This window comes from Elephas maximus, chromosome 7 (genome assembly GCF_024166365.1).
Source record: "Elephas maximus indicus isolate mEleMax1 chromosome 7, mEleMax1 primary haplotype, whole genome shotgun sequence".
NCBI classification, from domain to species: domain Eukaryota; kingdom Metazoa; phylum Chordata; class Mammalia; order Proboscidea; family Elephantidae; genus Elephas; species Elephas maximus.
In genome coordinates this window covers 45,412,157-45,435,610 of record NC_064825.1, presented here as the reverse complement: position 1 = coordinate 45,435,610, position 23,454 = coordinate 45,412,157, and the positions used below count along the sequence as shown (strand labels likewise).

Genomic DNA, 23,454 nt, shown 5'->3' with positions numbered 1-23,454 from the left:
CTAACAAGGGGATTGGTCAGTTTTGCCATCCCACTGAGCTTAAAATGAGCCATCCCAGAGGCAGAAAGAGGGGACCTCACAACCACCAAGAAAGAAGAGCCAGGAGTGGATCACATCCTTTGATCTGGGATCCCTACGCTAAGAACCTCCTAGGCTGAGGAGACAGAGAGAGCTGTAACACCAGAGTTGGTGAGAGATAGTGAGGAGCAGTACAGGGAAATGGTGGCAGCAGAACCAGGAGGCCGGAAAGAGACTGCCCTGTGGGCTTCCTGGCCCATAGAGTGAGAAAGCTGAGTATCTTTGGGCAGGAGGCTTGCTGGTGGAGAGGGCTGCCTCCAGGCACTTATTGGCAGAGCTAAAGAGCTTTACAACACTTACAAGAGCAGGGCAGAGGCTGGGCTGAGGGGCCAAGAGGAGGAGGGCCGGAGACGGGTATGCCTGCCGGCACAGCTGAGAAGAAGCTGTCCTGCATCCTGGGTCATTTCTGAGCCTGAATTTTATCCTGTTATTGCCCTAATAAACACCATAATCTTGAGTATTATCTGTGAGTTCTGTGTGGCCATTGCAACGAATTACCAAACCCAGCAGACAAGTAGAGAGTGCTGTGGGAGGGACTACTGGTGTCAGAATTGGTAAAAAGATTGGAGGGTGGAGGTATGATTAACCTCTGCTTCACAGGAGTCAGCCTTGGGCTGTTGATCTTGATTCTCCTTTCCCCGTGTGAAGTTAGAGGAGGTCAGACGCCATCCCCACATCTTTTTTATAATACGTATTTTAGAAAGTTTATCTGGCTGCTGGGGGAGAAGGGATCTGAGGGGCAAGAGTGGTGCATTGGGGATAGTGAGGAAGTGGTGGGTAGGGAATCACTGAATTGGGGAAAGTATTAGTCTTTTCAACAAATGGTGCTGGGACAACTGGAGATCCACATGGAAAAGAATGAAGCTAGACAAAAATTAACTCATAGACAAAAATTAACTCATAGGCAAAAATTAACTCAAAATGGATCAAAGATCTAACTTTAAGAGCTAAAATTAAAAGACTCTTAGAAAAGACTCTTAGATGTAAATCTTTGTGACCTTGGATTAGGCAATGGTGTCATATCCAAAAGCAGAAACAACCAAAGGAAAAAATAGAAAAATTTGGATTTCATGAAAAAACACTTGTATTGCAGACGATACTCTTAGGAAAGTAAAAAAAAAGAAACCCACAAGAGAAAATATTTACAAATCATATGTCAGACAGGAATCTAGTATCCAGAATACATAAAGAACTCTTAAAATTCAACAATAAAAAGACAAACAACCCAGTTAGAAAACATGCAAGACATTTAAATACACACACCTCCAAAGAGGGTATACAAATGGCCAATAAGCACGTGAAAAGATGCTCATGATCATTTGTCATTAGGGAAATGAAAACGAAAACTCCAATGAGACACTACTTCATACCCAGTAGGGTGTGACATTGGTTGTAACGGCTGAAATGTGTCAGCACTCTCCACCTTGTCTTTTACATCCTGGGTTCCCAGTGTTCATTTGTCCCAGTTTCCTGTCCCTTCCTGCCTTCTTGTCTTTGCCTTTGGGCAGGTATTGCCCATTTGGTGTCATACACTTGACTGAGCTAAAAGTACATTTTCATGTGTGTTATTGTTTGTCTTATAGGTCTATCTAATCTTTGGCTGAAAGGTGGACTTCGGGAGTGGCTTCAGTTCCGAGTTAGCAGGGTGTCAGGGGCTATAGTCTTGGGGGTTCCTTCAGTCTCTGTCAGAACAGTAAGTCTGGTCTTTTTGTGTGAATTTGAATTTTGTTCTACAGTTTTCTCCCACTCTGTCCAGAACTCTCCGTTTTGTTTCCTATCTGAGAGGTCAGTGATGGTAGCCAGGCACCATCTAGTTCTTCTGGGCTCAGGGCGATGGAGGCCGTAGTCCACGTGATCCATTAGTCCTTTGGACTGATATTTTTTTGTTCATTTTGCCTTCCTCCAAACATGATGGGAACTTTAGATGTATTTTAGATGCCTGCTTGCAAGCTTTTAAGACCCCAGATCCTAGCCACCAAAGTAGGATGTAGAAGATTTTCTTTACAAACTGTGTTATGCCAATTGACCTAGATGTCCTCCAATGCTGCAACTGTTTTTGTATTATCTACAGCAAAGTTTTACTTGTGTGTGGTATTAATGATTTTGTTCAATAATTTCCGCATTCAGTTGGATCACCTTTCTTTGGAATAGGCACATATATGGATCTCTTCCAGTCGGCTGGCCAGGTAGCTGTCTTCCAAATGTCTTGGCATAGACAAGTGAGCACCTCCAGCATTGTATCCATTTGTTGAAACATGTCAGTTGGTATTCTGTCAATGCCTGGAGCCCTTGTTTTTCGCCAATGCCTTCAGTGCAGCTTGGGCTTCTTCCTTCAGTACCATCGGTTCTTAATCACATGCTACCTCCTTTAATGGTTAAGCATCCATTAATCTGTTAATGGGCACTTGGGTTTTTCCACCTTTTGGTTATCCTGAATGATGCTGTAATTATTATTGGTGTACATGTATCTGTTTGAGTTCCTGATTTCAATTCTTTTGGGTATATACCCAGGAGTGGAATTGCTGGGTCATATGGAGCCTGGTGACACAGTGGTTAAGAGCTTAGCTGCTAACCAAAAGGTTGGCAGTTAGAATCTACCAGATACTCCTTAGAAACCTTTTGGGGCAGTTCTACACTGTCTATAGGGTCACTGGCTAGGTTATCTAATGCTGCCATAACAGAAATACCACAAGTGGATGGCTTTAACAAAGAGAAATTTATTTTCTCACAGCCTAGTAGGTTACAAGACCAAATTCAGGGTGTCGGCTCCAGGGGAAGGCTTTCTCTCTCTGTCGGCCCTGGAGGAAGGTCTTTGTCTTCAATCTTCCCCTGGTCAAGGAGCTTCTCAGGTGCAGGGACCCTGGGCCTAAAGGACACGCTCTGCTCCTGGTGCTGCTTTCTTCGTGGTGTGAGGTTCCCAACCCTCTGCTTACTTTCCTTTCCTTTTATTGCTTGAGAGATAAAAGGTGGTGTAGGCCGTCCTCCAGGGAAAATCCCTTTACATTGGATAGGGGAGGTAACCTGAGTAAAAACTCTAACCCTCTTAACAGAAAATTACAATCACAAAATGGAGGACAACCACAAAATACTGGGAATCATGGCCTAACCAAATTGACATTTATTTTGGGGGGGACACAATTCAATCTATGACAGTCATTATGAGTCAGAATCAACTCCACAGCAACAGGTTTTTTAAAATGGTAATTCTATGTTTAACTTTTTGAGTAACCACCAAACTTGTCCACAACAGCAGCACCATTTTGCATTCCACCAGCAATGGATGAAGGTTCCAATTTCTCTATGTCTTCACCAATACTTCACTTGTTGTTTTCAGGTTCTGGCTAGTTTTTAATAACAGCCAGTGAGATAGATAGGGTTAACTGTGCGGGTGGCTGAACAAAAGAGCTTTTAAAAGATTATCATCTAGAGGTTGGGTAAACAGGAACCACACCCTATTGTGAGACAGATAGGGTTAACTGTTCCAGTGGAACAAAAGAACTTTTAAAAAGATTACCATCTAGAAGTTGGGTAAACAGGAACCCATCATGTCAACAGGAGATAGGATTGGGGCAGCCCATGAATTACTATCTCCTTCTTAGTGTCTTTTTAGGCCCCTCCTCCTTTGCAGGCTTCATATGCACAGAGGAGCACAGTGTGACTGCTGTTTGGCCTTCCTTAGCCCTCCAAAGATGACGATGTAGTGCCAAAGATCAAGCGCGTGTGCGCTATATCCCATAATAAGTGATGCGAAGGGCTGCAAAGAGGACTTCGTCTTGAATATCACTGGGTTCCATCTTAGATTCCAGATGCTCTGCAACCTAATTAACATACGCCGCCATTCTGAGAAGTACCCGCCCCTTGAAAGAAGTCCACTAAATATTCATTACTTTATTGTCTCCACGAACCCATACAAGCCCTAGCCTTGCTTTCCTTTTCGAGTCAGTCTTTTGGAGAGGCTTAGATCCCCTGGACACCTTTTGCTTGATTCAAGCAAAATAAAGCTTGCTGAAGATAAAGTTTGTCTTTCGTGTGTATTCTTACTCGGGAAAAGACAAGGACTCTTTTGTCAGATTGGCAATCGGTAACACCAGGATGCTCAAAAAAATTACACACACACACACACACACACACATCTCGAGCGCTCATGGCGCAGTGGTTAAGAGCACGGCTGCTAACCGAAAGGTTGGCAGTTCGAATCCACCAGCATTCCTCGGAAACCCTACGAAGTAGTTCTTCTCTGTCCTATAGGGTCGCTATGAGTCGGAATTGACTCAGTGGCAGTGAATTTGGTATTTTGGTCTTATATATATATGTATATACACACACACTTGTATATATATGTACACGCACACATATGTATATGTGTGTGTGTGTTTCAGATAAGGATGGAATTGGTTCAACTCAGAGGGTCATTTTGTTCTTCATATCCCCATTCTCCATGACATCTGCTCTGTTCTGGAGCCCAATGTTACCAGTCATCCCATTTCCTGAAAACTCAGGGGAGTACCACTAGCAGTCACTCCCAGCCTGAAAGCTCTGTGTGCCTGACCGGACTCCCCTCCCTGCAGTCTTGATTCCCTCCCTAAGCTGGCTAGATGGGGATGGGGATGCGGGCTGGTTAACATGGTTATTTGAATATTCCATCCCATTACACCAGGCTTTAGGAGCTGCCATTTTGAGCTACTCCTCATGCCACAGGCTTCCTTTAGGTTTCTCAAACAACAGCTTAGCAATTAGGTCTGCTGGGACTTATTATTATTTTTTTAATTATGATTATTATAGGTCACCTGGATGGTGCAAACAGTTAAGTGCTTGACTAGTAACTGAAAGGTCGGTGATTCGAGTTTACCCAGAGCTGCCTCAGAAGAAGGGCCTGGTGATATACTTCCAAAACGTCAAAAACCAAAAACTAAACCAGTGGCTGCTGAGCCGATTATGACTCACAGAGACCCTATAGGATGGAGTAGAACCGCCCCGTAGCGTTTCCAGGGCCGTAACCTTTACGGAAGCAGGTTGACATGTCTTTCTGCCACAGAGGGGCCGGTGGGTTTGAACTGCCCAACCTCCAGTTAGCAGCTGAGGGTCCTTTCCGAAACATCATAGCCTTTAAAAACCCTATGAAGTACAGTTTTATTCCGACGCACATAGAGTGGCCATGAGTTGAAGCTGACTCAATGGCAACTAGTTTGGGTGTTTTTTTTTTTTTTTGTATTATTATTATTATAGAGTTTCTCTAGGAAACCCTGTCATACACAGGAGCAGGGAAGCTAGGGGCTGTCTGGCCTGGAGCAGACAAGATTCTGTCTTCAGGGCTCTGATGGGCTGTCCTGGGCCTCTGGCCAGGTAGGCGGCATGGAGTCCTGCAAAGCCAGAAGGGGGAATGGATCAGCTCTGATAGAAAAAAGATGCTCACATGTAGAGAGGGAAGGGCTGCCCTGGGAGGGACTGAGCTTCCCGTTACAGGGGGATACAAGGTGAGGTTGGCCAGCCGTCAAGGAGCCTGCAGAAGAGGCTTTGCCTTCAGGAGGGCAAAGGAGGGAAGACACAGGAGTGGAGTTGGACAGGGTAGGTATGGATCCCAGTTCCACCGTTTACTAATTGTATGACCCTGGGCATCTCCCTGAGGCTCAGGTCTGTCATCAGCAAAATGGAGTTAATGAGGGCTCCTGAACAGGGCGGTTGTGAGAATCAAGTGGGAAAAGCACCTACACATCAGGCCCTGTAATGGCATCATTAGATGACTCAGTTTCTGAAAACCAACCAGCAGGGTCTTGGGGCAGGAGCATCGGCAGAGCCCCACCCCTCCCCCACACCTCTTGGGCAGACCTGGCTTCCTGGCTTGTCTTGAAACTGCACCCCCCGCTCCAGGAGCAGGGCCAGTGCCTCCCCACCCCGCCAGGCTGGGAGGCCCTGGGCAGGCCACTGTCTATCTCTAGTCCTCTTTGCTCATCTGTCAAAGAAGCCTGGAGCTGCTGGAGTCAGGTTCTGGGGTCCCTTCCAGGTCTACCCTTCTAGGATGCCTGGTCTTTCTAACTAGCTGTGTGCACACATTTCTGCCTCTTCACAAAATGAGGAGGTGGATTTGAGGAAAACAATATTAGCTAACACTTATTGAAGGAGCTCTGACAGTGAGATGGCTAAGCACACGGCTATTAACCAAAAGATCAGAGGTTCAAACCCACCAGCTCCTCCCCGTGGGAGGAAAGATCTGGTGATTTGCTCCTGTAAAGATTATAGCCTGGGAAACCCTATGGGCGGTTCTACTCTGTCCTATAGGGTCGCTATGAGTTGGAATTGGCTGGACAGCACCCAACAACAGTTACTGAGCACTCACTCACTCTGGGCCAGACACCCTCTAAGGCCTTTGCAAGGATTGATCCATTTCATCCCACAACCGTGCAGTGCAGGTACTACTATTCTGATTTTATAGGTGAGGAGGCTGGGCACAGAGAGCTTAGGTCACTTGCCCAAGGTCACACAGCTAACATAAGCCCAGACAGTGAGTACAGAGTCCACGCTCATAGTCACCATACAACACCCCTCTTATGGCTCCTACACTCTGAGATATAAAAGGGGCTCTGAGCATTCTCCAAAACCCGCCTTTTTCGGGCTGAAGCAGACATGTTTTCCAGATATAACCCCAGCCTGGAACACATGGGAGCTGTCCCATGAGTTGCCTGTACCTGATCTATACTTCTGCTGCTGTTGCATGCCTTTGAGTCAATTCCAATTCATAGTGACCCTATATAACAGATCACCAGGTCTTTTCTCCCTCAGAGCCACTGGTGGATTCAAACCGCCAATCTTTCAGTAAGCAGCCAAGTGCTTAACCGTAGTGCCACAAGGGCTCCTTACATGTCTGCTAGAAGCCCATTCTGCAGATGAGGATAATGAGGCTCCGAAATGATACAAGACTTGCTCAGATCACACAGCCAATGACTGGCAGAGCAAGGATTGGGCCCCAGATCTTCCTGGCTTCACCAGCTACTACTGTCTTTCTGAGGATAAGCCAAAGCCCCTGGACTCCAGGAGCCTCTGCCTGGCTGGGAGGCTGAGACCACTAACTGTAAGGGAGGCAGCGGGAGGTTAGGGTCATGGAAGAGGCACAGTGGAGTGGGAATGCTGAAGAAGGGGAAGGCTTCTTGGAAATGGGTTAGAGCTGAGGTCTGATATCAGCATGCTGCTATGTGGAAAGGGAAAGGACAGCCTTTTAGACAGCAATGTCAAACACAAGGTCTGAGAGCACACGAGATGAGCATTGAGAGGCTGGGGAGACTGCAGCCCAGGGGACAGACACTGGAAAGGGGGTGGGTGAGTTAGGCAGGGGCACCACCTGGGAACATTGTTCTGTGAATGACATCATGGCTTCCTGTTTGACTAGCTAGATAGGAGGCTGCCCAGGGACTGGATCTGCACCCAGGGGAGAGACCTCAGGGAGGCCTGGGGTGGAGTGGAGGGTGTGAGGTGGAGGGAGAGAACACAGAAGTCTGGGTGACTGAGAGTTTGAAGAAAGCATTAACTGAGACAGGAAATACAGGAAGGTAAGGATGAGTGGGCCTGGATTTCTCCATCTGCAAAGTGAGGGACTCAGATGATCAGATCGGCTGTGCATCTTCAGTTGGTCCCAGGGCAGAGAAGAAAGGTAGTCGGTATGCCCTGAGCCCCCACTGTGTGCCAGGATTCCTAAATTTTCTCTATCTCAACCCTGAAACAGCCTTATGAGGGTAGGGATTACAGTCCTCATTTTACAGATTAAGAAACCGAGGATCAGGGACTTTCCCAGTGGCATTCGGGGAGCCAGCCACTGAGCTGAGAACAGGATCCCAGCCAACTCCTGAGGTCGCCCTATCACAGCACGTGCTGAGTGCTCAGTACAGGCCCAGGGCCAGCTTTCCCCATCTGACAAGGGCCCTCTGTGCATCTCCACCCCGCGGTGCCTTGGTACCCCCTCCTTCATCCAGAAACTTGGGAGATGGATGTACGGATGGTGACCAAGCAGGGAAACGTGTGCTCCGCATCAAGTTTTCCTTTTTCCCAGATACCCTGCTTTGGCCCTTGCGGTGCTCAAGGCACAAGAGGCATGTCCAAAGCGCAGATTTCTGCTGGGCTTGCCTCTCGGTGTGCGCCTCTTGAGCTCAGCCAGCTCTTTGGTTGTGCGCAGAACCCTCGGGGAGCTCCTGACCTGTACTTGACCCTGAAGGGTTCCCTGGGACAAAGCGACTACGGGAGGGAGCGCGCAGCCCCACGGAGCCGAGAGGGCTCGGAACGAGCCCTGAGGGTCCCGGGACGCCCCCTCCCTCCCGTGCAGGAACCCCGCGGCAGTGTCCCAGAGCAAATGCCCTCACAGCGCGGCGACACTTCGCATGCGCAATGATTCCTCCCCCGCCTGCCCCACACAAAACCACGCCTCGCCTCTGGCCCCGAACTGGAGGAGGCCGCGGGGCGAGGCGGGGCAGGTTGAACCCGGGAGCCAGAGTCCGAGTCCCCGCCTCAGGCCAGCCCCAGTCGGATTCCTCGCCCGAGTCCAAGGCCGCTGCGCCGGCCCGGTGTCCCTTTTGCGCCCGCGCCCTGCGCGGCACCGCCGGAGTCCGGCTTGCCCCGAGGCGCTGCGGCAGGTAGGAGGCTCTGCGCCGAGGGAGGCGTGTGCGAGCGCGCGTGTTTATAGGTGTGTTTCAGGGGTGTGTGTGCGGGTGCAGCGCGAGCCATTGCGTGCAGAGTAGGAGGCTGCACCTGCCGCGGGCTGTGGAGGAAGGGAGGTAGGCGCTGGCCTTGAGGCCCGGGGGGCGGGGGCGTGGGGATCCGCCCCAGATCCCGGGGCTCGTACCCCCCTCCCCCCCGAGGCGAGGGGTCGTTTTCCACCTCTCCCTGGGTATTCTGGAGTCGTTTCCCTAGTGCAGAAGTGCCGAGGCGCGCCTGACACCCGGGGCTTGGTCGTGTCTTCCCCTCCTCTTACTCTCTTTTCCTGATCCCTCCCCAGCCCTCCACCCTTTCAATTCCACAACTGTTCTGGGTGGGTCCCTCCCGCTGCAGTAGAGGAGGCTGGGCGAGGCCCTGGCTGACCGAGCCTGTTCTCCTTCCTGGTCTTCCTCCCCAGGCTGGATGAGGGCTTTTCTCCTTGGCTGCAGGGCTTGGGGGGTGTGTGTGAGGAGGAGGGTGATCTGGGAGAGAACTGGCTTCTCCGATCTGGCCCCTTCCATTTCCATTTCCCAGTACCCCAGAGTTGAGGGTCTGGAGAGACCAGCTTGGGGGATCAGAGTTGAAATAGGACAGAAGGTTCTTAACAGGTGCCAAGTTCTCTCCTGGCTTCATTTCACCTGGTGAGATTCAGTCGCAGACCCCACATGGATGAGCAGAGTGGGCGCAGAGGGATGAAGTGAGCCTTCCTCTCAGTCAGAATTCAAACTCAGGTCTGCCAGACCCGGCAGCCAGAAGCTCCTTCCTGCACCAGGAGGTCTGAGAGGGAAGTGCTGAGGGCTACTATCCGCAGGATTCTAGAGAGGACGAAACCTGGGCAGACTTCCTGGAAAAGAGGAGTCTCAGGGAGGTGTTGAGCAGACCCTGTGAGTATGAGGCCTCCCAGTGTCTTTGGGCCTAGTCCTTGCTCCAGTCCAGCTAGTCCTGAGGGTGAAGATGGAGATGATCTGGCTGTCTTCCCTTGCTAAGAGACTGGGTAGAGTAAGGTGGGCCCAGCTGCTGCTGCTCTAGGCCAAAGCTGGGTGCCAGGATAGAGAGGTGCTCAGGTGGGGTCATTGCCCTGAGGAGCCTCTCTTCTGACAGGAAAGGCCACGAGCTCAAAGCAGGGACAGATACTGCCTGGGAACCAGGGAAGCACCAAAGATGCATTGGTGCTGGGGCTTGAAGGATGAAAAGAATTTCACTGGGCAGGAAAGAAAGGGCAGGGCATTGCAGGCCCAGGGAATAAAAAAAAGAATAGCACAGGTAAAATCTGAACGATAGTTTAGTGGGGAGGGGGATTAAATAGGTCGGATCCGTGTCTGTGAGGCTTCACTCTTGGCTGCTGTGGTGGGTGGGTTGCTGTGGAGGCCAGTGAGGAGGAGGCTACATCAGGGAGGGGCCTCCTCCCTCCCCCACCCCATCCTCCTCCTCACCCCCATCCCCCCCCCCCACCCCCACCACCAGGCTTTTCTTTCTCATGCTCTACCCTGGGGCTTGGCTTAGCAAAGGACGGGGGAAGCAAAGGACGGGGGACCTGACAGGGATTCCTAGAAGGGGATGGGGTGAGTGAAAGGTGCCAAGGGGCTGCAAAGGTCCCTGCCTCTGGGGAAGGATGGGTGGCCCCTCTCTGAGTTGGTGACCTTGATGGGGGTGGAGCTGGCCTGGAGGAAGGCAATGAGATGAGGGTTGGAGGCAGTGGGGCCTGTGAGCTTTGGGGGACCCACTGCTCTGAGGCCAGTGCTGCCTCTGCCTGCTTCTGCCTGCTACGCACCTGCCCCAGAGCAGCCCTGAACCCCCTCTCACCAAACAGGAGGCCCTGCTGGAGCCCCAGTGAACATAGGGACGCCTCTCTCCAGTGACCCCTGCTATCCGCAGAACCCAAGTCGTGCATCCAGGCTTATTCCTTGCTAAGACCAGCTCTTCCTACCTGCCTGTGACCTTGAGGCAAGTCACTTCTCTGTGTGAGTCTCAGTTTCCTCCTGTGTGAAATGGGGACATTGTTGCAGTGTGCATTTGAGTTGATTCCAACTCATAGCGACTCTATAGGACAGAGTGGAACTGCCCCATAGGGTTTCTTAGGCTGAAATCTTCACGGGAGCAGATCCCAAGGTCTTTTCTCCCTTGGAGGTGCTGGTGGGTTTGAACTGGCAACCTTTCAGTTAACAGCCGAGTGCTTAACTGTTGTACCACCAGGGCTCTAAATGCTGCCTAATCATAGGGATGCAGGGAGTGGTGATCGGATTAGATCGTACCACAAAAAGCCCTTAGTGGGTGCATGGCGTTTGGTAGCTGTTATAATTCATAGTAATTAACAACCACTTGGTCCCTCTCCTTCACTGGGGGAAATAGGAAGAAGGGGCTCACTTTGGGAGAGGGGTGAAAGGTAACAGGGTCTTGCCCAGTGAAGTGGAGGCCCCTCTTGACTTCAGTGGGTGAAGGGGAACTGCTGACCCTCTCAGACCCTCCTGTGAGGTGTCTCTGTCTGGTCACGTCCCTGTGCCTCTCCAAGGGCACCTACACCGCAGGAGGGGCAGGAGCTGGGGCAGTCGACAGCAAGGTATGAAGGTGGGAGGAACAGCTCGGAAGGGACTCTGGGTTCCCCTAGCTGCAGAGCACAGAATCTGAAGCCCCCTTTCCCACGCAGCTGCCCAGCCACCTTCTTAGGGCGTGCACCACAGGTGGGCCTGTCTGCATCTGCTCCTCTCACCTCACCCCTTTGCTCTACCTCTGCCTCCTCTCCTTGAGCATTTTGAGGGCCTTTGAGTGCCCACACCCCTCACGTCTCCCCCAGAAGCTCTTCTGGCCCTTCATCCCTTGCCCTCGGTGCTCAAAACATTCCTTGGCACCCTGTGGTCCCCTTGGGCATGGCTTTCGAGGCCCCCAGCTTCGTCTCCCCTCTGGACCATTTCCACTCCTGATGCTGACGCCCTGGTGAGTGCCTCAACTCCGTCCAGGCCAAGCTGCCGACTTCCCTTGGGCCTTGCCTGTCCCTGCTCACTAAAGACAAAATGGGCCAAGGCCTTTTTCGGTCCTAATCTGGGATGTCTTATAGACTTCCCTCAGGGTTGGCCCCGGGAGGTTGCGGCCTGAGTTACTCCCCAGTCTCATTGAGAGGATGTATTTCTCTCGAGGTCCCCAGCTCTCCCAGGGCTAGTGTGTAGGGATCCAGTGGCTGAGGCCGAGGTGCCCTGTGGGTGTGGACTGTGATTTTCTGCTACACAGAAAATCAGCTGTGGAGAAGGGTCTGGGGACCAGAGCAGGCACCAAGCTGTGGCCCAGGGATGTCTGCAAGGAGCTTGTGGCCTGCGGGACAGAGGAGAGAGCCTGCTGGCTGAGTCTCCGCCTGTCTGCCCCTGTAGCCCCAGCCCCTGCTCTAGTCCTGACAGTCCCGGGGCGGGGACTACTGTGTAACTTTTCTTGCTGGGCAGGGTGAGATGGGACCCAAGTGATTTGTTACTAATAATAGTAACTGAGACATTGACTTTATTTTGTATTGGAGCAATTCAAGGAATAATAACGCCTTGCTCACGCACTTGCTTCCTCGAGTGGGAGAGAGGGGATAGGGCCACACAATCTACCCCACCCGCTGTTCTTTAGGAACCATATTAGACTCCTATTGCTGCGGCAAGAAATTACCGCAGATTCAGCGGCTTAGAACAACACAAACTTATTCTCCTACAGTTCTGGAGGCCAGAAGTCCAAAGCAAGTCTTGCAGGGCTAAAACCAAGGTGTTGGGAGGGCTGGCCCCTTCTGGAACCTCCAGGGGAGAACCTGTTTCTTGTCTCTTCCAGCTTCTGGTGGCTTCGGCATTTCTTGTGGCCATATCACTCCGATCTATGCCACCATCTTCACATTGCCTTTTCCTCTTTGGAAGTCAAATCTCTCTCTGCCTCCCTCTCATTAGGTCACTTGTGATTACATTTAGGGGCCACCCAGATAATCCAGGGTAATTTCCCCATCTCAAGATCGTTAATCGCATCTACAAAGTCCCTTTTGCCATATAAGGTAACATTCACAGGTTGCAGGGATTAGGATGTGAGTATTTTGGGTTTTTTTTTTTTTTTTTATGGAAACCCTGGTGGTGTAGTGGTTAAGTGCTACGGCTGCTAACCAAAGAGTCGGCAGTTCGAATCCGCCATGTGTTCCTTGGAAACTCTATGAGGCAGTTCTACTCTGTCCTGTAGGGTCGCTATGGGTCAGAATTGACTGGACGACACTGGGTTTTTGATTCAGTCTGTCGTCGGAACTAACTGTAGTGTCATTGAAGGTACCTTCCCAGCCCCCTCTGGGCACCCACAGCCACTGGCTTCCGTGAGTCCAGCCCTGGTTACCCTGTGCAGTCACTCTCAGTCTCTGGCCCCTACCCCAACTTGGGAGCCTTGTGGGCAGGGCCTGGTGCTGCTGGACCTCTGGCCCCAGTGCCCAGCCTGAGCCTGTGGTAGCCAGAACTCAGGGATGTTTGGAAAGGGGAATGTGCCAGCATGTTCCCATGGGCTGCCCCAGCAACCGGACATCGTTTTGAGTTTGACAGTCTCTTAGTCTCTCAGAGTAGAACTCAGCTGTTTCAGACATTTATCCCGCAAGCCCTGAGCTGTGTGGGGTCATCTGAACTTCACCACCACTTGTGAGGGATGGGCCAGGCTAGGGGCCTTAAGGCCTGTAGCAGAGGTGTGTGAGGGGCCCAGTGGGGGAGTTGGGCCAGCAGAATGGAAAAGGCCCTCATTTTACAGGTTAGGAATCTGGGGCACAAAGAGGTTAACTGCTTTGGCCCTCCCTGGGCCTCAGTCTCCCCATCTGAGGATGGGGAGGCGTACGGCACCTCTTCTGAGGCCCTTGTAGCCTGACATTCTGCGGCTGTGACTCACCCTCAGCCCGGACACTGGGAGGAGGGGGCATTTGCATTCAGGACTGCCAGGGCAGAAACATGACATGATGCAGGGCTGTGCATGGGGCCTGGAGCGCTGCCAACATACTGCTTACCCAAGACATGGTCTGTCTTCCTGGAGGTGGCGAGTCTCCCGGTGCCTCCGAGGAAGAGCCCCCAGTCAAACCCCCAAGAGCCCCTGGCATGTATACTCATCCCCTTGTCTCCATCTCAACCCCACCGCCATGGCCATGCCACACCAGGCCCTGCTTCTCTCTCACGGCCATTTGTACAGCCTGGCCTCCCTGCCTGTGACCTGGCCCCTTTCTATCTGACCTCTCATGGATCCTCGAGGAGTAGCACTCACCCGGTCACACTCCTGGTTCCTTTGCGTGGTATTCAGGGTCTGCCACCGCCCAGCCATGGCAGTGTTTCTGCGCTGGCCCCTTTTCTTCTTCCCTCTCCCTGTGCCCTGCCTTCCACCCTTGCTAAATGGTATCTTCCTCCCGGAATATTCCTCCCCCAAACCTTCCACCTCCATCTCTCAAAACTGCAGTGTACCCTTTGAGATCCTGCTTAGATGCCACCTCCTCCGGGCAGTCCTCCCTGCCGTGTCTGAATGAATCATTCACTTTTAGAGCAGATCTCTCTATATTGGAATCATTCCCTTTTAGAGCGGCATCTCCTCCACCAGGCTGACCCCTAAGGCAGACCCCTGTGTGACTCCTCACTTTCCCTGGCCAGGCGCAGAGCAGGTGTGGGTGAAGGCTGGAGGTCACTGGTCAGTTTTCTTTGTATTTGCCTAAGTGAGGGGGGTGCTGGGCCATCTTCTGTCTCTGATCTTCTGTACTCCATCTATGCAGTCAGAACAGTAGAGCTCATTTCTGAGGTTGTGCAGGAGCTTGACCTAAGAATCAAGCCACAGTTTCCCAGTCTGAGAAATGGGCACCATCTGACTACGTTTCAAACATTGAGTCTTGGAGACAGGTGGTGCCAGGGGCACAGACTGCCCATGGTGGCAGACCCACCAGATTGGAAAAGAGCAAGAAGTCGTACCCCTCCCTGCCATTCAACAGTGAGAGCCTATAGGCCAGAGAGGGCAGGGGCTTGCTGGGAGTCACACAGCACAGTGGGGCAGAGGTGGCTTCAGTGACCTGTCAAGTCTCGTTTTGTCAGGTTGTTTCTCCTGGGCCGGGGGAGGGGAGAGTGAATAAGCACCTGTGACCTGCAGTTCCAGGTGCCACATCCCCCAACCTCACCCCTACTAGGGTGGGAGGGAGAATATTCTTCCCTGGGGGCACCCAGCTGCATCTGCCCTTCTCCCAACGCCTCCTCTGCAGGATGAGGAGCTGGGCTGGGAGACCTGAGGGAGGGGTGACCAACTGCCGTGGCTGGACACTGGGCTGTTAGTGCTAAAATCAGGCCGAGGTGGTCACCCTACGCAGGGAAGCCTCCTGCCTTCAGGAGTACAGCCAAGCTCTCAGCTTCTTCCTGCCCCTGCCCAAGGCCTGCAGGAACCCACGAGCTGGAACAGCACTTTTGGAGTTTCCACTATGATTTACGCCCTGCTTACAGAGGGCTCCCAGCTCCCTCCTTCTCACAGCACCCTGTGGCAGGAGCCAGTTCCCAAATGAGGAACAGCTGTGGGGTCAGGGGCCTTATGACTCAGTCAAGGCCACATAGCGAGCCAGACCTGGAGGCTGGTTCTTCCCTCATATTCGCTGCCAGGACATCCCAGCTCCAGGGCCACTGGTCCCCCAGAACCAGCTAGGGACCCTGCCCCCAATTGTGCCTGGCCCTTCCCTCTAGGCCCTTGGGGTCTCCTAGTAGGGGAGAGACTTGGTCAGATTTATGTGTTAGAAAGATCACTGCAGCTGGGCGGAGAATGGATTGGACACAGAAACGATAAGGGGAGGGGAGAAGAAAGACAGGATTTCCCGGCCCCGGTGCCAGCCTGCCTGACGTTGTCTGGAGTGACTCACTGTGCCTGGCAACCTTGGCTCTAGTGCCAGAGCCCAGGACTTAGGGGCCTGCAGTGACCCAGGAGCCCAGGGTGGCCCAGGACCCAGGACCCTGGCGTAGCCAGGCCTCTCCAACATCCTCTAGTATAGCCATGGCCCAGCTCCACCCTAAGCTCAGCTCTCCCTCCCCACCTCCTTCTGCCATTCTGCTGTCTATTCCAGTATATGATACACGGGAGAGATGGTCGTGGGAGGTCAGAATACACCCACAACATGGACTTCAATGAATACACATTAAGCATGTTGTTAAAATGGTGGCTTTGGGGCAGGAGGAGAATGACAGTGGGGTGTGGGATAAAAGGGAATAAACACGTTAAGAAAAACACGTTGAGTAGCCAATCAGTTGCCCTTTCCAGGCCGTCTCCCTTAGCATCTGGTCTTCCCTGTCCTGGCTTAGGCCAGGGCACTCCCTAGGGACCCTGCATCAGCCTCAGCGTCTGACCCTGAGTCCGGCGCCTGACCCTTCCCTGGCTCCCCTGTGCACGCAGTATGAAGCTAAAGTCCCTGAGCCTGGCACCCCTGGCCTGCAGAGCTGGTCCTGCCAGATCTGGCTCGGCCTCCAGCTGTCACTCAGCACTCTGCTGCTCCTGTGCTTTGTGCCCAGGCTCTTCCTTCCGCCTGAAGTGCATTCTGCCCTGGGGATTCTGGCCCAGCCTTGAAACCCTGCCTAGGTTCCATCTTGAAGAGGCCCTCAGCCAGTGCCCATCTCCCACCCCATCACCCTCACTTACGGCCTGTCTTACTCTTGGAAATGCTGACCGGTGTCTGGCTTAGTTCTCCATCTATGCCTGTCATCCCAGTTTCATCCTCACCTGGGACTGCCTCGGGGGGGCCAGCCTCTCCTTGTCATCTCAGGGCCACGTCAGAATAGGTGCTGGCAAAGACGCCCAAGTTGAAATTGTCTGTGTCCCTGGGTTATGAAGACACAGCTGTTCAGCCCCTTCCTGATCATATGGTGAGAGGGCTCTATTGCCTGGAGTGGGGGCCAGTGGGAGGGTGGGGGAGGGGCTTTGACTGCCAGGGCATGGGGTACGGGCATCATTGGCCCCTTAGCTGACACATGACGATGCCTACTTTGTCGGGCCTGTGCTGCATACTGGGCACCTGCTACAGGGTGTGGAGACTGGGGCACAGAAGGGGACCCCCAGGAGGCATCCTGTATCCTCCCTTTCACCCTCACGACCAGTTGGCTGCCAAGTAGAGTCGAGTCTCCCTCCTACACAGCTCTAGAATCCATCTCCACTCCAGTCACACACCAGAGCCCTTTAGGCTATGCGGCCTTCCCTCTGCTACAGAGGTGTACTGTGCACTGTGGTGTCACGTGTCGTAAATCAGGTGTGCCCATAGTTGTGGCCTCTTCCTGACCTTTTCTGTCCTAGTACCACACTGTCTCAATTACTAGAACTTTATGATGCTGTTGTTGTCATGTGCCATTGAGCTGATTTTGACTCATAGTGGCCCCATGCGACAGAGTAGAACTGCCACGTAGGGTTTTCATGACTGTAACCTTTATGGGAGCAGATCACCAGGACTTTTCTCCCGCAGAGCCACTGGGTGTGTTTGCCAACCTTTTGGTTAGCAGCTGAGCACTTAACCACTGCGCCAGCAGATTTTGTTAACTGATAATGTAAGTCCTCCAACTTTGTTCTTCTTCAGGATGGCCTGTGTGTCCTTAGCCCTTTGTGTGCTGGCTTTGATCTCCTCTCAGTGCTAGACTTGGGCTCAGCTGCAGCCTCTGGTTGTTATAATCGCCCTGAGGCAGACACTGGCACCATGACCCTACCTTACAGAGGAAGGCCCCAAGGCTTACAGAGGTGAGGTGACCTGCCTGCCACATGGCTCTGGAACCCTGTCCCTGGGCTCCTTCTGTGGCAGCACGTTGCTCTTAGAGCTTCGTGTAGTGCCTGGGTTCGCACCTACACCACTGATAGCAATACTTTCCTTTAAATCAACTTCCTTTCCCCCTAATATTTCTAAATGGGAACTGTGTATTTACCGTAAATGGAAAGTCAGTGTCACTCTTCCTAAATACAAGGTAACTGGAGGAACCTTCAAAATAAAGTAAAAACAAGAAAAGGCATTCAATTCGAGCCAGATGCTATCGCTCTCAGAAGCCTCTGAGCTGAAGGCCTGCTCTTTGTTAAATTGGAGATAGCAAGGGCTAAGAGGTGTTGAAGACAGGCTGAGCCAAACTGAGACATCCCTGAAGGAGATTTGGAAGGAGAATAACTTTATGACTTCTTTTTTGGCACTTCACGGTTCCTCTAAAATTGTCACTGTTTTACCCCGGGCCCTTGATTTGGGAAGCCCTCCCTGGTATGATAGAGTCTGGAGGCTTAGCATCCAGCTAAGAAGGCCGTGAACTTTGGACAGATTCCTTGATCTTCTCATTTACAAAATGGGTCTAAAACTTTCCCTTCGGCTTCTCTCATGGCTTTGGAGGCTGTAACTGTCCAGGGAAGGCTCACTGGTGTCAGCCCTCCTTCCTCCTCAGCCGAAGCAGTGTGGCCTGCTGGGAGATGGACTTATCCACCATATACAACTGGACTGCTCCCCACCACCCAGCAGATCTAGGAGCAACAGACTTGGTCACAACCTCCTGGGGCTCCAGAAGGAGGGTGCATACCATTTCCAAGGAAAGGACAGAGTGAGCTCACCAGGGCAGGGCCCAGGGGCAGATGCCACTTTATTTCTAACCTTTGCCACCATAGAGACTAGTTCCGAGGAGGGCTGATGGATGGCAGCTCAGAGGGATTAAAGATTTATCCGTGTAATGATTATTGGTGATGATTGCACAGCATGATTAATGGAGCTGGTATCATGAAATCGTACTTGTAAAAAATGAATTGGCAAGTGTTGTGTTATACGTATCTTTACAACAATTAAAAGCAAATAACAAATACTTGTCCACGGGCACACAGAGGCTAGGTGGTGCAGACTCAAACTCAGTTCTGACTGACCTGCCATTGGAACTGGGCAGGGACCAAAGGGAAGAGGGTAGGCTGAAAGAGCCGCAGGGAAGCTTGGACTGCCCCGGGACCTCCTGGGGTTTGTGCCTGGCCACACACAGTGTAAAAAGACACTTTGGAGACTGGAAGTCTGCAAGTATTAGGGAGGTGTCGTGCTCAGGCTCAGGAAAAGGATACTTGGGGTGTGGAGCCCAGCTTCTTTTACTCTTGGTTTATCTGCAGCCTTCATTGTGGAGCCACAGGAGATAGCAAGGCTCAGAGAGAGGCTGGTGACTCCACGACCCCATGGAGGTGTTGACCTGGTAGATGGAGTAAGAGGTCAGCCTGGAGCAGATGGAGGGTGCAGGAGAGCAGTCTAAGCCTAAGGAATGGCCTGTGCAAAGGCCTGGAGCCTCAGAGCCTGACAGAAGTAGGCCAGGGTCTGTGTGGCTAGCAGGAGGGAGGCTGGAGAGATAGCTAAACTGGGTCAGACCCTCAGCCAGCTGGGCCTGGCCCATGTTCTCCTGGGCCCTGGCCCAGCTGAGCTTTCCTGTCTCAGCCCCCAGCTCCCTCCATCCTCATCCTCATTGCAGGCAAGCCCTCCCAGCACTCTGGCTCCATCATGGCCTGGCGAGCAGCCAGAACCCTCATTATCCACCAGCCTGGCTGTGTGACCTCAGCCAGCTCACTTTCTCTCTCTGCGTCCTCTGGGCTCTGAAACACTGGAATTGCAAGAGCTGATTTCTTGTCTCCCATTTTCAGCTTCTTGGATCTAATTCTTGCACCTAAATTGCTTCCTGCACCTCCGGAAACCCATGGTGCTAATGATGGTCATGGTGGCTATCTGCCCAAGTCCAGGGCCTGGCTCTCCCAGCTGCCCCCTTCTCCTTTCCCTAGGCTCCCAGACTGGAGTGGGGAGGAAAGGGTCAGGGTTATTGGCCTCCCTGGGCAGAGGGGTAGCCAGAGGGGTTAAGTGGTTGACCTGAGGTCTCAGGGCGGTGTGAGGGGCCCTATATGGATAGGGGGGAAGGAGAGAAAGTGGCTGTGGGTCTGGAGCAGAGGACAAACCAGCTCTCAGCCCCCTTGGCAGGCAGGCACCATCTGACCCTCTCTGTCTCCCAGCTGTCCTTCCATGTCCCACACACTCTGCCCTTCATCACCTCCTCCCCTTCCTGTTTCCCCTTTCTTTGTAGAGTCCCTCCATCTTTCCCTTCCTGTGAGGCCCAGCTCAGCCAGAATGTGTGTGGGTGAGCCACCCTGCCCAGTGCTTAGTCCTTTCTCCTGAGTTGCGGGATTGGGAGGCCAAGGCAGAAGCACCAAAGTCGGAGTCCCTGGATCTGAGTCCAGACTCTGCCACCGGGCTTGGGCAAGCTGCCTCACCTTGCTGAGCCTCAGTTCTCTTTTCTGAAAAATGGCAACAATGGTAAGGGCTTCCCAGCCCTGTTTGCAAATAACATGAACAAACCTCCAGCGAAGTGATGTTTGCTTGTGGTTGATGCCAGAGAAATGCTGGTTTCTCTCTGTCTCTCGGAATGCGAGGTGGCTTGGCAACTTCTTTTCTTGTTACCTGTCCCTAAAAGAGCCCTGCCAAACAGTCTACTCAGCCTTTGGTCAATCAATGGCATCTTCCAGTTATTGAAACAACATTGTGCCCATAGTAGAGGTGAGAATGGGGGCTCAGAGAGGTTGAGTAACTTGTTCAGGGTCACCCAGGAAGTGAGTGGTGTGCTGCAGCTGGGATTGGCATCACATCCATCTTGCTCCCAGCCTACCTTGCGTTGGTTTCCCTCAGGGCTGGGCTGAGAAACCTTTGCCTCGGTGGGGGTGTGGTGGTGGGTGTGTGGCATTGCTGTGACTGTCTCCAGGGCCCCAGGTAGTGCTCACCAGTCCCCGGGAGGAGTGCACCTGCGGGTGTGTGCAGCTCAGCAGGAGTCCAGGTAGAGTCTGGGATATGACGCATAGATGAGGCTGCCATTCAGGTGCCTGGCTGTCCGGCCTATCTCTCTGGGTGCCTGATGTGTCATGTCACCCCACTGGCAGCCCTCACCCCCTGGAGACCTTCCCTGGCCATGTCAGTCCAGTCTGTGTTCTTTGTGTTTGGTCAGCTCGTGTCTACAAGGTTCAGGTGCTGGGCTAAGCTCACCTGGACCTGGGGATGAAGGAAGGATGCTGGCACTTACTGACACTTCCTGTGTCAGGCTCTGTGCTGGGGTTGTGTGTGCTGGAGGAACAGAACAAGAGGAGCATGCACGCGGGGGCTTCTGGTCCAGTGGTGGTGCTTACCGTCTGGTTCCCATGATGAGAAATTAGGGAGGTCTGGGGGGAGAGGAGTTTGGTTTTAGATTGCTGACTGTGAGGGCCATGGTTCACCCAGGGCTGATCTGGGACCCAGAAGAGAGGTCCAGGCTCGACAAGGGGGTCATTGGTGGAAAGAGGCGTCATGACAACCACACCACAGAAAAGACCACTAAGTTTGGTACAGCCATGGGGTGGCTCCAGACAGGAACGGGGGATCAGAGATGAGGGAGTGGGCCAGCACTAGTGACAGACATTTCTGAAGCCCAGGGGGACAGTTTCAAGAAGAGGTCTGTGTTCAGGAGTGTGAGCTGCTGCTGAGGTCTGGGAGGCTGTCGAGGGAGAGAGTCTGCATTTGGAGGTGGGAGGCCACAGGGGAAGTTAGGTCACCAGGATTAAGAAGTGATGAGTGTACTCCCTATAGAATTGGCGACGATTATTTCAGAGGTGCGGTGAAGGAGGCAGCGTGCTGGAGGAAGGGCCAAGAAAGAATGAACGAATATGATGGCTGGAGGGTACCTGGTCAAGGTGACCACCCAGGGCAGAAATCTTCCCCTCTAGATGAGGAGTGAGCATCTGAAGGGAACCTGGAGGTACTGCTGCCCCCCTGGTGGCGTGTCACCAGCCAGTGAGCTACTGGCGTTAGTGCCTGGTTGGGGAGAGCTAGGGAAGGCTGGTTAAACAAAGAGAGGAAGGGAAGGAGGTGGGCGTGGCCTGGGCCGGATCTGCACACTGTTGTGCTCTTGGCCCGCGGTCTAGGGTCACCTCTGAGTATCAGAAACTGGAGAGAATTCAGGCTGTGGAGCCAGGCCAAGCGGTTCTTCTCCACGCTCTGCCATGTACCAGCTGTGTGCCCTCGGGCAGGCCTCTCCACCTCTCTGAGCCTGTTTCTTGCCTATGCAATGCCCACTTCACAAGGCTGCGGGGAGGGGAAGACGAGGAATCACTAACTTGGTGTCCGTACAAAGCAGGGATTCCAGGTACTCCATAAGTGACAATTCTCTTGCCTTCCTGCCTTCCCAGGGACCCCAGGAGCTGCCCAGGTGCCCAGCCAGCCCTCTGCTGCCTTGCCTCAGCCTCCTCTCCCTGGGACAGCGGCCACCATGTTGTCGTGTGTGAAGCCCTATGAGGACCAGAACTACTCGGCTCTGAAGCAGGCCTGTCTGCGCAGGAAGGTGCTCTTTGAGGACCCCCACTTCCCGGCCACCGACGACTCGCTCTACTATAAGGGTGCACTGGGGCCCACTGTCACATGGAAGCGGCCCAAGGTCAGTGTCTGGCCCCAGATGGAGCTGGCTGAGCAGGGTGGGTAGGATAGGCCTGGAGCCACTGGCTGAGTCTGGGGGCAACAGGGTGGTGGGGAGGAGTTATCCCCAGGCCACAGGTCTTCGAGGTGGGTGGCAGCCCTGAGAGTGGAGGGGCCAATGATTTATTCTGGATGGGGAGCCAGCACAATAGACCCTAATCTCTGGCCCACCAGTGCCTAGCTAGGACCTTGACGTTGACCCCTCTTTGGACCTCTGCTTCTTCACAGGGAAAATGGGGCAGAAACCTCTGCTCTGCCACCCTCCTTCCCAGGTTTGTTTTTGAGATCAAAATGAGATGTGGCTATGACTCTTGGTTTTTTTTGTTAAAATGTAGCGTGACACCCAAGTGTGAGGAATTTACTTTCCTGATTATTATTGCAATGACTTTGAAAGTGTCATTGGCTGTATAAATGAAAAGCACTTATTGTTATGATTAATCAACAATAATGATCAGAAGACTCATATAAAATAGCAGGACCAGCTCATTGGGTTGTGGTGAGGGCACAGGGGAACTCATGAGCAGCCTGGCCCCCACCTGGCCCCCGGTCCGGGGAGCTCTCATCACTCATATTGAGGACGATGATGAATTTGCAGCATTTCTCTCTGGTTGTTCCCCCAGCCCTGCCACCCCATCCTGGCCTTGAGTGTTGAGTCGGAAGTACGGAAGTACATTTAAGAGAAATGTTTGGCTTCATGGAACCATTTTATCCCCTTTGTCCTCAACTCCTGAGGGTGAGGGTGGGAGAGGGAGGGAGTCCCACTGTTGTGCCCACTTGGCCCTGAGGAGTGAAGGGGAGGGTGGGTGAGGGGGGGGCTGCTGGAAATCACCACCCAGGCCCCCTCTGCCATTCTCCGTGGCTGTGTTGGTGAATGGGGAAATGGATCACACAAGAGGGACTACAACACAGGGGACCTGCTGTCCTGAGGATGCTCAGGACCTGGGGCCCATGGAGGCTGTGACTCCAGCTGCCCAGTAATCAGAGAAGGGCTTCTGGAAGTCTAAGGAGGGGGAGGCATTTGCCAGGAAGGGCTGTGTGATAGGGACACCAGGCACAAAGCCCTCAGGCGTGTTTGAGATGTGGTGGCCCCTGGAGCATGAGGCCCCTGTGGAGAGGAGGGCTGGGAGAAGGGGAAGCCCACTGGCCGGGTCGCAGAGCCTGGTGTGCAGGCCAAGGTGCTCCATCTTTGCTCTGAGGGCAGAGGAGCCACAGGAGGCCAGGCTTTGAGCAAGCATGACAGAGACCCCATGTGTGTTTACAGAGTT

The 23,454-nt window shown here is 52.9% G+C and overlaps 1 protein-coding gene across 3 annotated transcripts in view; it reads left to right on the top strand.

The window, feature by feature from the left end:
* Positions 1-8,496: 8,496 nt before the first annotated feature.
* Positions 8,497-23,454, top strand: part of CAPN5 (calpain 5) — a 58,194-nt gene continuing 43,236 nt past the window's right edge. Inside the window, exons 1-2 of one of the 3 annotated variants that reach the window (XM_049889726.1) lie at positions 8,497-8,693; positions 21,907-22,151. In XM_049889726.1, coding sequence (XP_049745683.1) covers positions 21,987-22,151 — 165 coding nt within the window. In that variant the 5' untranslated portion in view covers positions 8,497-8,693; positions 21,907-21,986. Of the gene's footprint in view, positions 8,744-8,785; positions 8,835-21,906; positions 22,152-23,454 lie in introns of those variants that run through there. The other 2 variants (XM_049889727.1, XM_049889728.1) reach the window with 2 other exon arrangements.